The 17,916-nt window shown below is 37.0% G+C and overlaps 1 protein-coding gene across 1 annotated transcript; it reads right to left on the bottom strand.

Annotated features, from left to right (window-relative positions):
• Positions 1-12,737: 12,737 nt before the first annotated feature.
• Positions 12,738-13,157, bottom strand: LOC110913558. Its single transcript, XM_022158379.1, has one exon. It carries the CDS (start codon positions 13,155-13,157, stop codon positions 12,738-12,740), a length of 420 nt encoding a protein of 139 aa, XP_022014071.1.
• Positions 13,158-17,916: the final 4,759 nt, after the last annotated feature.

The following is a 17,916-nucleotide window of genomic DNA, read 5'->3' as shown; positions in this document are numbered from 1 at the left end:
ATAACGATAATAACGGGAATCAATTAGATAACAGTGTCATCCAACACATAGTGGCACAAGGGATTATAGACGCTATGCCATACATTATCAAAACGGTTAAAGAAGCGGAAAATAATAAAACTAGCAGTGGAAGTAAACGACCACCTACTGAACCCAGTCACAGCGTAAACAATGCACCATTACTTCAATTGCCTACTCCAAAAAGAAAAAGAACCATGTCATATGGTTGTTCTTACAAAGAATTCTGGTCTTGCAAACCAGTAGAATTCTCTGGCAATGAAGGAGCCATTGCAGCTCTACGTTGGATAGAAAAGACTGAGGCAGTCTTAAAAATAAGCAAATGTGCAGAAGAGGATAAAATCATGTTTGCTTCCAATCTTTTTAAGAATGCAGCTCTAGAATGGTGGAACACTATTCTCCAGTCTAGGGGTGATAGAGTCTATAATATGGAATGGACTGAGTTTAAGAATATGGTTGAAAGAAAATTATGTCCTCCCAATGAAAAAGAACAAATCGCTAATAAGTTCTTAAACCTTAGAATGAGTGGAATAGACTGTAAGGATTACACTACCGTATTCTTCGAATACGCTAGAATTGTGCCAACCCTAACTTCACCAGAACCAGTATTAATCTCCCGTTACATCTGGGGATTAGTCAATGAGATTAGACACGTAGTCAAGGCAGCTAGACCACAAACCATAGAAGAAGCAGTAGAACTAGCAAATACCTTGACAGATGAACTAGTACGTACGCAAGAAGAGAACCACAGAAAGAATCTAGTCCAAAAGCTTACCCAGGAATTTCGCTACGGTAATTCCAACCGTGGGAGAAATACAGGTTCTACCTCCACACCTTACTGTAGGTCCTGCAAGAAGAAGAATTCGGGAAGATGCTCCACATATTGCAACTTCTGCAAAATACCATGACACAAAGAAGAAGACGGTAGGAAGAAACCCAACAATGGAGTATGCTTCAATTGTGGAGAAAATGGGCATATCAAGCCGAATTGTCCGAAACTAGCTCCAGCCATGAACAACAAGACTACTAAAAATGCTAGAGGGTTTGTTCCGACTGCAGAAGAAGCAAAGATAATTCCGGACGTGATTGCCGGTACGTTTTTAGTTAATGATGTTTTTGCTAAAGTATTATTTGACTCTGGTGCGAACCAAAGTTTTTCAATACTTCATTTTGCAAACTTCTCAATCAACCATTAACTAAACTTCAATAAGAATGTCTAGTAGAGACAACGAATGGAGGATCCATTAAGATCACTAAAATCTTGCAGGGAGCAAGAGTAGAAATTCTAAACCGTAATTTTATTGCTAACCTTTACCCAATGAACCTGGCTGGATTTGATATTGTATTAGGAATGGATTGGTTAGTAGCCAATAAAGCCAGTATTCTATGTGATCAAAAGTCAATACAAGTAAATTCACCAAAAGGTGAAAAGATCACAATTAAAGGAGATAAGCCATGTAGATCCATGAAATTCATCTCTGTGATGAAAACAGCAAGTTTTGCAAGGAAAGGGTCACTAGTGTATATGATTTCCATAATCATTAACACTAAAGGAAAAGAATTGAAAGATATTCATGTAGTATCTCAATTCTCAGATGTTTTTCCAGAAGAGCTACCCGGACTACCGCCGGACAGGGAGGTCGAATTCAGAATTCACCTACTACCATGGACAACACCGATTGCCAAGGCACCTTACCATTTGGCACCAACAGAAATACAAGAACTAAAGAAACAATTGGACGTACTTCTGGAGAAAGGATTCATACAGCCTAGTTCATCGCCGTGGGGAGCACCAATTTTATTTGTCAAGAAGAAAGACGCTTATGTGCATTGATTACCGAGAATTAAACAAAGTCACGATTAAAAATCGGTACCCATTACCGAGAATTGATGATCTATTTGATTAATTGCAAGGAGCTCGATTCTTTTCTAAGATTGATTTACGCTCAGGATATCATCAACTAAAAGTACAGGAAGAGGACATTCCTAAAACTGCCTTCAGAACAAGGTATGGCCATTATGAATTTACAGTCATGCCATTTGGTTTAACCAATGCCCCAGCTGCATTTATGGAGATGATGAACAGAATATGTAAACCATATCTAGATAAATTCATAATTGTCTTTATAGATAATATTCTCATTTACTCTAAGAGCAAAGAAGAACATGCAGCGCATCTGCATACACTCCTAAATTTACTGAGAAAAGAAAAGCTTTATGCTAAGTTTTCGAAATGTGAATTTTGGTTAGAAGAAGTGCAATTCCTCGGACATCTAGTCAATCATGAAGGAATTCACGTGGATCCCACAAAGATCGAGGCGATTACTAAATGGAAAGTCCCTGAATCAACAACGGAGGTGAGAAGTTTTCGCGGACTAGCAGGTTATTATAGACGATTTATCCGAGATTTTTCTAGAATAGCCATCCCTTTAACAAAACTGACTTGTAAATCTGTTAAGTTTGATTGGAGACCAAAACAGGAAGAAGCCATTAGAATCCTTAAGCAAAGATTAACCAACGCACCCATACTAGCATTACCAGAAGGAACTGAAGATTTTGTAGTCTATTGTGACGCGTCTAAATTAGGTTATGGATGTGTGTTGATGCAACGTCAAAATGTTATAGCCTATGCCTCTAGACAACTTAAGAATCAAGAAGAGAATTATACAACCCATGATCTAGAATTCGGAGCCATAATTTTTGCACTTAAAATTTGGAGACATTACCTTTATGGTAGTAAGTTTACCATTTTCACCGATCATAAGAGTTTAAGATATGTTTTTGTGCAAAAGGAATTAAATATGAGACAAAGACGCTGGATGGAAATTCTTGATGATTATGATTGTAGTATCCAGTATCATGCAGGAAAGGCTAATGTAGTAGTTGATGCTTTAAGTCGAAAATATCATGAAAATCCAAGAAGAGTACGTTCTCTCAAATTAAATCTGCAGATAGATTTAAATTAACAAATTAGAGAAATACATGAATCAGTAATTATGGACGATACTGAGAAATTGAAGGGTATGATTAAAGAATTAGAACAAGGAACAGATAGAATTTGGAGATTCCATAAGAAAAGAATTTGGATACCCAAACAAGGAAACCTACGCCACCGAATATTAGAAGAAGCCCATAAGTCTAAATATACAATACATCCTGGAAGTGATAAAATGTATCAAGACTTAAGAAAGAATTTTTGGTGGATAGGAATGAAAAAGGATATAGCAGCTTATGTTGCCAAGTGTCTAACCTGTTCCCAAGTAAAAGCTGAACATCAGAAACCCTCAGATTTATTGCAGCAACTAGAAATGCCAATATGGAAATGGGAATTGATAACAATGGATTTTGTTACTAAATTACCCAAGACACGAAAAGCTAATGATACAATCTGGGTGATTGTAGACAGATTAACCAAGTCTGCTCATTTCTTACCGATGAAGGAAACTTTCAGTATGGAATAGTTAGACAAGTTGTATGTAAATGAAATAGTTTCATTACATGGAATTCCTTTATCTATTGTGTCTGATAGAGATAGCCGTTTTACCTCTCATTTTTGGACTAGTTTCCAAAAAGCAATGGGAACCAAGTTAAATCTAAGCACTGCTTATCATCCTCAAATGGATGGACAAAACGAAAGGACAATTCAAACAATGGAAGATATGCTTATAGCTTGTGTAATTGATTTCGGAGGAAATTGGGATGATCATTTACCATTAATAGAATTTTCCTACAATAAAGCTATTATACTAGTATCAATGCTGCACCATTTGTAGCACTTTATGGACGAAAGTGCCGAACTCTAGTCTGTTGGGCAGAAATTGGAGAAAAGCAACTGTCTGGACCAGAGATAGTACAAGAAACAACAGACAAGATTATTTAAGTCAAGGAAAGACTAAAAACAGCACGCGATCGTCAAAAGAGTTATGCTGATAACAGGCGAAAACCATTGGAATTCTAAGTAGGAGATAAGACATTATTAAAAGTTTCTCCATGGAAAGGAATAATCAGATTCATCAAGAGGGGAAACCTAAGCCCCAGGTATGTTGGACCCTTTGAGATTATTAGAAGAGTAGGACCAGTAGCTTACCAATTACAACTTCCATAGGAAATGGCAGGGATACATGATGTATTTCATGTATGTAATCTCAAGAAATGCTTAGCAGATGAATCACTAATGATACCTCTTAAGGACATAGAGGTAAATGAGAAACTTAAGTTTGTAGAGAGACCCCTACATATTGAAGGTAGAAAGATCAAGAATCTCAAACATAAGAGATTAGTTCTAGTCAAAGTAAAATGGGATTCCAAGAGAGGACCAGAATACACTTGGGAGCTTGAATCAGAGATGAAGAGGAAATATCCACACCTGTTCCAGTAGATCTCAAGGACGAGTTCTAAAATAAGGTGGGGAGGATATAACAACCCTCCTAAAAGTCTTATAACACCCCTATACGCCCTAAAATATACACCATATACGAAAAGTGGGCCCCAAATACCAAAATTTTTACAAAAATCAAATAAAAACATTATTTTAAAGCGCTCGCGGGCCGCGACAATGTCAAGTAAGGCTGTCGCGAGGCATGACAGCTTGGCCACCAGATCGCACCCTAGTGCGCCACGTGTCGTATACGTGTTGGACCTATAGCCGTGACCAGCCAAGGCTAGAACCTAGCCTACAGTCCTCGCGGGCCGCGAAGGACTTGGCTATGTTGGCCGCGGGCCGCGACCCGCTGGTCGATCAGAACTATAAACATACCATATATTGAAAAAGTTACTTGCACGGCAATGCATTAACAAAGTTACTTGCGCATTAACAAACATTACAAAAACGGGATCCCACATCCCAAACATGTCCAAAAAACGACTATCAAGTACAGACAACCTATTCTAGGTCTTCTTCATTGGAAGCACCCGCTTCATCTGGGAATATCTCCTTCAGTTGAACAACAAAGTCTTTGGACTGAAGCGCTGTGGTTACCAGATCCATCACTGGAAGGCGCAAGTTGTTATATTCTGCTTTAGTAGCAGCATGGGCAGCACTAGTATCAACTCCGCGCATGGCAGATCTACTGGTATCCCAATCAACTCTTAGCGCATCAGTCACATGTTGGGTACATTCTGTATGCCCTTGTGTATATCCATCATTACGCGCAGTCACCATCAAGTTGGCAACAGTCTGGTCTAAGTCAATTGAGTTCAGGATTGAATTTGCAACCTGCACAGACAGAAATCTCAATAAGTTAATACACAAACCTATCTGACATATTACAATGGATTGACATACTTACATTGATAATCCCATGATGTTGCATCCACAACATATCATTCGTCAGAGGTTCAACCAAGCTTTCCGCCATCACCCGGGCAGTCTTAGAATTTTCTAGTTTCTCCTCAGTCTCGGCAAGACGGCGCGCAGCTTCAGCTTTTTCAACTCTTTCGAGTTGCAAGTTTTTTTGGCAGACTCAAGCTCCGCCTTGGTTTGTTCCTAATCAGTTAATAAAGAAGTAAGTTCTTCTATCTCCTTATTTCTAAGGGCAAGGGTGGCGCAAGTTTGTACCTCTCTCTGCTAACTTCGCTCCCTGTGTGACCGGGCCTCATCACGAGCAGCTTCGGCCTCCGCTTTTTTCCTTCTTTAACCTTTTAATCTTCGCCTTGAGATTGTTCACATCAGCACGGAGAGTTCTCTTCTCGTTGTTATCCTTCTCACAAATATCTTTCCACCGCTTGCGAGCCTCCGCAAGTTGAGCGGCTTCAGCTTCCGCTTTCTTCTTCCATCCCATAGCAGACCACTCTTCTGCCTTCTGCTCACTCTTAAACTTGGCTTGATCAGCCTCAAGCTTAGCTCTCAACTCAGCAACCTTCGCCTTTTCTTCAGCAACTTATTTTTTGGAAGTTTCAAAGGCAGCCCACTCTTTGTACATACTGCGCCATTCGTGCACAATTCGATGAGTGGTCGAGGTTGAACTAGCAATTTCTTCAAGGTACGAGTGATAGGTACGCTCATGGGATTGCTCTTCTTGGAATTTAACTTCAGCAGGTGGAAAAATACCCTGCAGCCAATCACGACACACTTGCCAATCAGAGAATGTGTCGCCTTGTTTAAGTTTCCACACATACGCGTGGATTTCGGAAGCTCTTTTCTCAGAATAAGTTCTATAATAATAATCCCCCGGAGTCTCATCCGGGTGGATAGGAGAATCTTCCTCTTCATCATGAGCAATAAAGCCCTGATCAACATGAATGGGGTTTTCTTCAATATCATCTCTGGGAGGGGCGGAAGTACCCGCAGAAGAAGGAACGGTTATCACAGGAGACTCTTCTTCAAAAATGGATTTTCCTCTTTCTGGTCCATGCGCCACAACCTCCGGAGACTTGGGCTTGGCAACACCGTCAGTCGTCTCCGCCTCCACAGTTTTCCCTGCTTCCACCTCAACTTCAACAGGCTTCTCCACTTCCACAACCTTCTTCACCTCCGCTTCTACAGTTTTGGTACCCTCTAACTGCTCTCTGATAGATGCGCGGGGTGGTGATGGTGGAAGGTCATCATTAAAAACAGATGATGATTCCGCACGAACGGATGGAATAGGCCTCTCTGCAAAAGAAAAGTTCATGTTATCTTACAATATGGTAAACACAGAAGTTAAGAAGATACTCACCTGGAGAAAGCTTCGCAGCAAACGCATCTAGGTTGCCCTTTTTACTGATCTTCTTCCTTGCGATCTTCTTTGCGGGCTGCGCCGCAGCTTCACCTTCTGTTTTCCTCTTCACCGCCTCAGTCCTCAACAGTGGTTCAGGTCTTGATTCCAGATCTATGGGATCCTCAGGATTTGCTACCGGAATATCCGCAGTATCTCGAGGTTCCGGTTTCGGTTTTTCACAGCTACAGGCGCAAGACCCTCTAACGTGTCAGACACCACTACGTAATCACACCAAGATTCAGAAACAAGGCGCGTACCTTTCTTCTTCTCTTCCTTGAGAACGTCTACCTTCAGTGTGTCAAATTTCTTAGGCGTAGCAGTGGCAGCAGGCGCATGTTTTTTCTTCTTGGATTCTGGGCCTACGCCTAGATTCGTCAACTCACCTATTCAAAAGAAGAAATATTGCAATATTACCTAAAGCGCAACATCACCAAAGAGTAATATTGCAATATTGCCTAAGAGATGTAAGAGACATGTACCAACATCACTAGAAGGCTGCACACTCAAATCTGCATCCTTTGGAAGCGCAAAGTTCTTCACTATTTGATGATATCATGGCTTCTCATTAGCACCCTTCTGAACAATTGTCATTTTCCCATTCTCTCTCTTGTACGCCACAACATACAAGGCAACAACTGCAAAGGGAAAAATTAACAACAATTTCACATAATATCAGAAAAGATTCGATGACTTACTCCTGTCATCTTCCACATACACTGGCTTGTCATGGCGCTCTGCCTTCTAGTGTAGACTCATCCCGGCAGCAACTAAGGCCCTCTCAGGTAGTTCAACGGAGGGAACATCCTTCATATCCTGGTACCATATCTCTGCCTAGGGAGTCTTAAGGGTTTCTACCACAATATCTTCTGCCCCACGGAAGGTCATCTTCATCGGAATTACTCTAGCCTTGATGTAAAAGAACTTGAGTTTCCATTCATGGAAAGACTTTGGAGGTGAAAGCAGAATCTTTTTGGATGTCGGACGTTGAGCAAACGAGTAAAAACCTTGAGAACAATGCAGTTGATAAAACACTCGAAAACGATCAACCAAGGGCTCAATATGCACAGATCGACAAAGAAACTCGAAGTGCCGGATCCGAACCATTCCCATGGGATTCAACTGAAATATGTGAAATTTATAGTAACCAAGAATGTCGAGAACAAATCTTGTTACTGGTATCCGAAAGTTACCTTCAGTGAAATACTCCCAAAATAGGGTGATTTAACCAGCCGGAGCTTGGGCCGCCGTTTGTCCATCTTCTGGATACATCACACCCAACTCTTGGGAAACTTGAAATTCTTAACAAGACCATCGAAGATCTCTTTTGCCATTTTATTGGAGGTAAAGAAGAAGACATCTCCTCTGCAGAATCTTTTGGATAATCGCCGGTAGACATAAAGGGTACAAAGCAAAGTTGCAGGTTTCTTTTTAAAGAAAATCGGAGAAGACAAAAGGATTCAAAGATAAGTAATGAAAACAGAAGCCACTCAAAGGTATATATACTCACCGTCAGGAAAACACGGTTACCAAGACAATAAGGGCGAGTGGGGAACAAGAAACAACTTCACACGTGCGTACGAACCACGTTTGACGACGCCCAATTAATGTTTGATGTCTGACAAGTGACAGCCTGTCACCTAACCGTCACATGTCAACATCAGCACAGTACCTTTTACCAACTTGCCTGCCATGATTCAAGTTTTTCAAAATTTGAAATCATGAAAACCTCAGCTTAAAGAAACAAGAAATATCTTCTGTAAGAAAATTTATTCATACCTTGCGCCGAACAACCTCGCTACTTCTCAAACAACAAAAGCGCGCACTTCATTTTTATAGTCTAGTGCTCCACCTACTTGCCATTGGCGCATAGGAGCAACACTGGACTGGGGGGACTTAAAGGGGTATGGTCCCAAAAACCCTCCGCAAGCGCATAGGGCCATACCATAACTTCATTCCAAAAGCATCTTGAATAAGACCCTGCGCGGCCGCGCAACGGTTCTAAACAAGATTTGGGAAAGAACAGTCTTCGATGACCATGCGCCGGAGAAAAGAAAGACAAATATTCAACTAACACCCTTGCGCGGGCTCGCACAAGGGTACGGTTAGGCTTGAAGATAAAGTCCTAAATATTTTCGCGTGCATAAAATCAGGACTTGAACAAAGGGAATCTTTTCTGTTACAACAGAATGGGCATGTGCCAGTAATGCAATGGTTTACAACTGTAGATCTTCTAGAAGACCTTAAATGCTCATCGTGCATGGCTTCATTCGGTTATAACCGAATGTGACGTGGCACGATCCTAAGCCCTCATCTAAATCACGATAATGGCACTAACTTGAAGAAAGATCTACACAAAGCCACTTTCCACGTGGCATCTCCCCAGCCGTCGATCTGATCCACGATCTGTGTGCATGGATGTGGAGTTAACTAATTGACGGAAAGAGATAACTGTCAACGGAAAAGTAATTTCCGTCGTTTACCTCTGTCACCTTTTTGGCGCCAAAATCCGGTTATAAATATGAGACTTCAGGTATGATCTCACAAGCTACTTTCACATACTTTCACTCTTACTACTTCATCTTTCCCTTTGAGATCACTGTACTTATTCTCACGCCGGTGGGTGGTCACGGAGAAAACCCCCATTCTCCCTGTGGCGAGTCTAACGGCTTTCTGTTTTGCAGTGTTCTCCGGTGAAGTAGTCCCAAACCAGCGAATCAGCGAGAAGATTAACCTCTTTATGCAGGAACAAAACCCCAGATCTGATTGATTCCAGTCAATTTAGATCATTGTTTCTTCATCACCATAGATTAAATGGATAGATGGTGGAGATGAGGTTCTGTTGATTTTCTTAACTCACCAAGGTTTTCATTTTATCATTCCCATAAATAGTAATTCCATACACATAGAAACCATTATTCAATCCATATATTTATTTCGTAATTTATAGAATAAAATGAAGTGCAAGAATTTGATGAAATCTTAGTTTGGGATCTTATAGAATAAGATGAAGAGCAAGAATTTGATGAAATCTTAGTTTGGGATCTTATAAGTATTCTAATGTGAATGCTTAAGCATGAGAGACTTGTCTCTTAATTTTTATCTTAACAATAGGTAAAAATAGTCAACCTATAACACTTTAATATAGTATGTCCAACTCCCAAGGAGCATCTTTAAAGTATATACTTTAAATACATTCAAATACATTACATTAATTGTTACTATCATATCTATACCATACTTTAAATAAACTCACTTTCTATACTACGTCTACTTTTAAACACCTTTTAAAAAATAATTCTAAAATTATATATATATATATATATATATATATATATATATATATATATATATATATATATATATATATAGTTAGGTTCATAAGAAAACCACTAAAAACTTGAAAACCGAGAAAAAAATAATTGTTTTTCTTATTTATTTTCATTATAGTATTATAAAATATATAGAAACGTACATGTAGCTCGTGAAAAAATACATATATGTAGTTCATGAAGTTACATATATGTATTTCGCGACCTATATATAGTTTTTCATTGTTTTGGAGAAGATTTATATTATAACATATAAAAAGAATCACAAATAAAATAAATATTCTTTAATTTCGCTTTCTCGAAGTTCTCTAGCAAATTTTAAGCTTTCTTATGATCCTTTCTCGCATGTAGAAAGACCCACCATTAATCCGTTTCTTTGTGTTTGAATTCCAGACGCTTGCTTGAAGCCCCGATCCCCGCCCGGTCTGTTCGACACCTCCTAGGCTCCACCTGCCATCCGGGTTGGAGCTGCTCTAACAAGATTAAACCATTTTACGTAAATCTAATTATCTTATGCTTTGACAAGTGGTGTCAAATCGATGAACATATGTGTTGTAGCCAAGCTTTGCAAGAATTGATTGATCAAGTGTTGGCTATAAGTTGCAAAGCTTAAAATGATTGTGAACTTGGTACATTTTTCAATTAAATTCACCTGTAATTTAGGGGTTCAAAATGATTTTTAGTGTAAACTTCAAGTTGGATTATTGAATCACTAATTTCTAATGCATATAATGTTTTGTATAATGATTTTTTTTGTATACTATTATTAATTTTAAATTAATTGGAAATATAAACATGAATATAATAAGTAAATCTGAAATTATTATGAGTAAATGTATTTCTGTTTTGTTGTATACACGTGTTCTTTTCTATCTGTCAAATCGACCCACGTATCTAGTTTCTTATTTTATTTTTTACGTCAAGTCGTCTCGTTTATCAGTATTATTTAAGTTATATTTTTTGTTCTTACACTAAAAGTAAATCAATATAAAATAAAATATAAGCATTTCTTTTTTTATACAAAATGAAACGTTTCTATCGAAAAAAATGAAACAAAAAAAAGTTTTCTCAACAGAAAAAAAAATGAGTTGGTACGAAAAAGACAAAAGTAACGAAGGCTTAAGTACAAAAAATATCACGTGAACTCAAAACTATTTTTATTAAAAAATAAAGCAAAATAAGCTAATTTAAACACACTCGTGTTAACTAATAATAATATAATAGAAATAACATTATTAAACTATTTAATAACAAAAGTAAAAGAATAATAATTATCATTATAAGAAACTTAACACATTCAAATTGGTAGGACTGTCCAAAAAGCTTGCGGCTTGGAACTCGCTCGGAAAAAGCACGCTCGATATGGCTTGGTTTGAAAGTGAGCCGAGCCGGCTCCGCTCGGTTAGAAAATGAGTCTAGCTCGGCTCGGCTCGGCTCGTGACGAGCCAAATTTGGCTGGGTTTGGCTCGCTTGGTAGCTCGACTCGGCTTAGCTCGAAGTATTTTACTTATAATATATATTATTTTTATATACATATAATATATTACAAAAACGTGATTATTATTTACATGTATTTAGGCTTGTAGTTTGATATCTATGACATATTTAAAGGTTGATTGTTGTGCTAGTGAACCAATATTGTATTTACTTGAATTATAAAACTTATTTTGCATTGTTGAACGTGGTTTTGGCTTGTAATGTAATAGGTTGGACTTATTTTGAATATATGTTCTTTTGAAGTATTGAATAATATTTTAGAATACTGAATTTTGAGAGCTATGTATTAATTTTTATTTTTAAAATTGAGCCAAACCAAGCCGAGCCGAGCCAGCTCGGTTTAAAACCAAGCCGAGCCCGAGCTTAGATTTTCAGCTCGGTTTCAAATCCGAGCCGAGCCAGCTTGGTTTATAATCGAGCCGAGCCCGAGCTTACCCTAGCTCGGCTCGGCTCGGCTAATGAACAACCCTACAAAGTACAAACTGTTAAAAGATTGAGTGTACTTAAAATTAAATTTAGAGGATGTAAATGAGTGATTTTGTATTTTAAAATAACCTTGTGAATGTGAATTATATATATTATTTCCCTCACTAACCACCACCTCCATGTTCATATTTTCCGGCGAGCAATTATTGAGAGGCTTACGTCATTAACCGGCAGAACTTTTGCATGTTACTTTACCAGACTTGTCACATTAACCGGCCACAACCAACTCCATGTCACATGGAGATTAAAAATGCTAAAAAACTGAGTTTAGTGACAAAAAATAACATTGATCGGTAAAAACGTGTCGGTGATCTATCGTTGTTTCGATGATGTAGTAGTTTTCGGTAACGCGTTGGTGATTATTCAGTAAACGTCGTCGGTATTGTGTCGGCTAACTCTTTCCCTTTACCACGCCATGTTTTCGGATGGACCTTTACTGATGGGTCACTTGGACCACCAGTTGTGGGGTGGCACTGGCACCCCTACCACCTCATCACACCTTTAACGGGATTTCCTCGGCCAAACCAATTGCCCCTTTGGGCGTTAGTCTCTTCACGCCCTTACATCTATTTCACCTTTTTTTTTTGAACGGCCAACAAAAACGTTTTATTAATTAGCAAGGAGCTACACCAAAAATATACAAGCCGGCTAGAGCGGCACACCAAACAACCATAAAACAAGAAAAAACAATACAGGACCCTACTCGAATTTAACCGAAATCATCGAATCTTTTCCAGCTCTCCAACGTAATCGCAGCATCCTTTGAACGATTTTTGACCCATAGATAACTCATAACCTTCACTTCCTCCAAAATCTTTGATACCTCTGGATAGGAACCATCAAAAATGAGTTTGTTTCTTGCAGCCCAAATACTCCAAAATGTGACATGAACAATGGCCTGGATAATCTTCTTTTTCTTTGTAGAACTTTTCACGAATAAATGCAGATCTAGAATGTCCTTTATGCCAAAGGCAAAAAACACGGGTATTTTGCACCATTGTGTAATAAGAGCCCAAACCGTTTGTGCAAGGTGACATGATACAAATAAATGCTCGCTCGTCTCCGCATAGTCTCCACATATGGCGCACCTATCCGAATTTACTTGAATATTTCTTTGAGCCAAAGCCATCCTCGTGGGAAGACGCTCCTTTTCAGCTCGCCAAGCAACAAAACCCACCTTTTTCGGCACCCACTTTTTCGGCACCCACTTATTCCATACGAACGAGTAATCTTTGATACATCTATTTCACCTACCCAATTAATTTCCAAACTCAATTAAAAAACTAAACCCACCCAATATGAGATTAATTTAGTTTTATTTATTTAATATAAATAGTTCTTAATAAAAATGGTTAGTTAAACCACAACGTGATAGTTAAAGAGTGGATTAGTTAAAGTTTATTGCCTCCGTGACATTGACTTTGTAGAGCGTTATGCACTTTTTAGTTAAACCACAACGGATGGTATTACTTTCACCGAGAAATTACTTAAGCATATTATGATAAGTCATCTAATGATCTAAAGTCTAAACCATTGAACATAGGATACTATGTCTACACAGCCAAAATTGTCTGGGCTCAACCCTTAGTTCATCGCATTGTCTTATGAAACATTTATACACAGACAGTTATATATTATGAAAAAGAAAAAATCTTGAAGCAAATAAAATTATAAAAATGAGTAAAGTAATATAACAATAAACTACTATATTAAGAATAAGCAAACTTTTAAACTTTTGCTTTGCTTTATTAATTATTATTACTTTGAATTTAAAATTATTTTTAACATTTAGTTTTTTTTAGAACTAGTATAATAGTTATAAAAGCCAAAAGAAAGTTGGAAAATACAAATTGTAAAAAAAGAAAAAGAAAAAGAAAAAGACCACTGAATGCGCCACAAAACAATCAGAAGAACAGCTACGTGGTATCCAACAAATGCTATGATGTTACGACCGAAACATAGCATTAATTATTGATATTGATATAAGAGAACAACTGGGCCTTCATCTCTTTCGTGGATTTTGAAACCCAAGTAAAGGTCTCATTATACATTAGTTGATTCCTGACACTTTTTTTTTACGGTAAACTTGATCACTGACGGATTACTAGAGTATCATCGTGTCACCAGTAGAACCACCCAATCATATCCTTCTCCACTAGGCATAATGTCTGGCCCTTTAAATAGACCAAAACATAGAGTTGGTGATACCATAAAACCAAAGTTAAGTTTTAACGCTAACTTCGTATATGAGTAAACTTGCAAAATATTATATATATCTTTGTCAAATTGTAAATATCATATATATATCTTTATAAAGTCATTGAAATATTATATATATCTAATTCATTAAATACAATATATAACAATTTTTCCCTTTTATTTTTAAACTTTGAAATCTCATAGATGACCCTTAACTTCAAATATTATATTTACTCATTTCTAACTTAATTATTTAGCTTAATACTGTTGTTTATGAGAAAAAAAAATAAAAATAAAAAATAGGTAAAAATAAATTTAAGCTTAAAACGTGTTATATAAATAGGGTCAGAATTTTGAGAAAACGGTGAAAAGTGTGAGAACGGTGAGAACGATTATGGATCGTCCGATCAAAACAATCTATGGACTAAATTGCGCGGTGGAGTTTTCGTAAATAACATCAATATTATTAGGTGGGACGCGCTTCATTAAGGGTAAAAGGGTCTTTTTACCCCTCATATTCAAAACGCCATCAAATGATAAAACGCCAAAAAAAAAAACGCCAAACAAAAAAATAAAACGCCATTAAAAACAAAACGCCAAAATCTAAAAATAAAACGCGGTGAATATTACAGGAAGATGAAACAACACAAAACAACTGAATTTCAGTTATTAACATATATTAGAAGAAATTCCCTCCTAAATTACGCGCCAAAAACATCATTATATAAACAAACGTAAAACATAGCTTCCATAATCACTTCAATCTATCCATTTTCTGCAAAAAAAAAAAAAAAAAAATCATTAACCAAAAACGCCAACTTAAACAAAACACCAAAAATGGCAACAATCGTTTCGTGGAGATACACTCTGGGAATCAGGCGATACGTCCTACATTTTGACAACAGAAGGAGGGTGTATGTTAAGACGGTGAAGGCAATTCTGAAAATGCAAGAAGAGATACAGAGGCAAATCTTATCCATTGGCATCGCTCTAGACAACGAATGCCATGAAACGCATATGCTTATGAAAGCATTAACAAGCAAATTTGGACCAATCAAAGAAGATGTGAAGCAAGACCCTGTCATTACATCATGACGGTTTGATGATGAAACAGACATGGTGACTGTTATATACGACAGCGGAGAGGAGGAAGTATACTGGCTAGAGAACATCATGACAAAGCAGCGACTGGGTTTCATGGATGAATTGCATAACGCCACTTGTACCAACACAGAAATAGACTCAAAATTGGAGTTAATGCAAGATATGTTCAGGTGGAGGCTTCAGAATCTTTAGGAACAAGAAACTGATGAAGGTGAATGTGATGACATGGATGAAGATCAAGATGAAGACAACGAGGAGCAAGAAGATGACACAAGTGATGGATACTATTCAGATAAAGTACCTTCGGACGAAGGATTTAAATTTTTTTCCTTTTTTTTTCTTCTTTGTAATCTTTTTTTAAGATAATTAAATGAAATATTTCTATCTTTAGTAACAAAACGCCAAAATAATACTAAAAATAGTTAACCCTAACAAAACGCCAAAAATAACAAAAATATTTTTCCTGCTTAATATTTTATTTACTCTATTATTGTATTTTGTCCTGTTGGTATGCATAAGGCCATTTAAAAAAAATGCTAAACTTAGAACATGGGACGTCTATAACCTATAAAACTGATAAAAGTTGATCAACACAATAAATACAAAAAACAGTAACTGAAAAGACAGTTACTTTATTACTATCATTTATTACAATAAAAAAGTCCCGCCTAAACTACGCGTCAAAAAACTCCTATAAGAGAGGGATCTATACACAATGAAATTAATCACACCCAGAAAACACAAAAACGCCATATCCTCTAGAAACCATTCCCTTTAAAACGCCACAGATGTCAAAGCTTTCAATGAAATGGATCCTTTTTTTGAGGAGGTTAACTCAATAATATTTTGCTAGATGAGATAGACAAATATTCAAGAAAAAGAGACTGATGACAGTGATATGCCATCATGTGAGCTTTGTTCTTGATGATTATAGGCATGAAAGAAAGGGTTCAACCAAAGTTTAAAAAGCTATTTTGGACACCATTAATACAAATAGCATCAAGCAAGAGTTGATCTTCAATGACATGCCACCAAACAAGACTATCACACCAAAAAACAGGATGCCACTAAGCAGCTTCTTCTGAAAAAGACGGGGTTTATGTCGGAAAGTTGGCATCTACGTAAAGTATGAGGTTCAAAACGCCAAAATAAATTCAAGAAAGATAGAGCCTGATGACAGTGAAGATTCGGAAGAGAAATTAGATTACCATTTTTTATTATTTTTGTTTTCATTTCATATTGTTTTGATATCAAGTTATATGTTGATTTGTTATCTAATTTTCTATAAATAAAATACATTATTATATAAAATGTCAAAAGCTACAAAAACCAAAACGCTAGAAGTATGAAAACTGGGAGAACAGCTGCTGGCAAAACACCTTGGAAGAGGTATTAAACGCCAAAAAATTCACTAAACGCCAAAAAAAAAATTTGTCTTATTGTAATCTTATGCAAATATTAGTGACTCGCAGTGAATTATTATACAAAACGCCATAAACGCCAAAAAAATTAACCAGAAAACGCTATAACGCCAAAAATTGATATACGTGACACAAAAACAATTAATTCAACGCTAAAAAGTTTAAAAAATACAATTAACGCCAAAAAAACTTAGACGTCATAAAATATTATACCGTATTGGGAAATAAAAGAAGAATGAAAAGACAAAAAAGCCCCTCCGCCCTTCTCTAAGCCGCGAGACACGTGTTGGGCCAGGATGCGTTCTCACACTTTTGAGCGTTTTCTCCTGATCTCGTTTCTATATAAATATATGAAGTTAAAAGATGAGTACATATGAAAATTTAAAGTTAAAAAAATAAGAATAAAATGATTATTTATTTGATTGTTTTTAATAAATTTGATATTTTAACTATTTTGTAAGAGAATATATGATATTTTTAGTTTTAATTTGGTATATTTGAAAAATTTCAAGTTTGTAAGCGTAGCAGTAGCAATGCCTTGCATTAACCGACTAACATAAGAGGCACGAGAAAAGTGTCTTCCACACCAACTGAGCCAAACAAATTTGTTAACGGTCTAACCAAAACCTTGCACAACTGTCCGATTCAACAACCATTTAAAAGGATTCATTAACGAAATACCTAACTCATCAAAATCATTAGCAATCTTCGAGATACACTGACAAGGACGTGTAAAATAGTTTTTTTTAGGCTAGAGGGTATGGTGCTCATCCTCCCTTGGAGGATGATCCGCCACGTAGGCGCCACATCATAGTCATCCCAATAATGGTTCATCCCACAAAATTAGAGGGTATGGGAGGATGGTCGTAGATGATTCTATCCCACCACTTATATATATATATATATATATATTTTTTAATCTTCCATTTTTTTAACTTTTAACAAATAGATTAATAAAAATATTTATAGCTTATACACATTAATAAAAATATTAACAAACAGCCCGTTATTCTTTTGGAGATAGGCCCATACTGAAGTCCAAACCAAAAGCCCAACTAAGCCTACTACAAAAAATCCCCTTATTGCAAACCCCTAACTTTCACTATCTTCATCACTACCGCCCAACCTTTCTTCCGGCGCCTACACTTTTACGACTCCGAAAAT

The sequence above is a fragment of the Helianthus annuus genome, chromosome 15 (assembly GCF_002127325.2).
Source record: "Helianthus annuus cultivar XRQ/B chromosome 15, HanXRQr2.0-SUNRISE, whole genome shotgun sequence".
Classification (NCBI taxonomy): domain Eukaryota; kingdom Viridiplantae; phylum Streptophyta; class Magnoliopsida; order Asterales; family Asteraceae; genus Helianthus; species Helianthus annuus.
Note: the sequence above shows the minus strand (reverse complement) of the source record. Positions and strands in the feature narration are given on the sequence as shown.

What these genes read in the sequence shown, in the direction of transcription:
- LOC110913558 (XM_022158379.1), bottom strand. Translation starts at nt 13,157, where the DNA reads ATGGCTTTGGCTCAAAGAAATATTCAAGTAAATTCGGATAGGTGCGCC.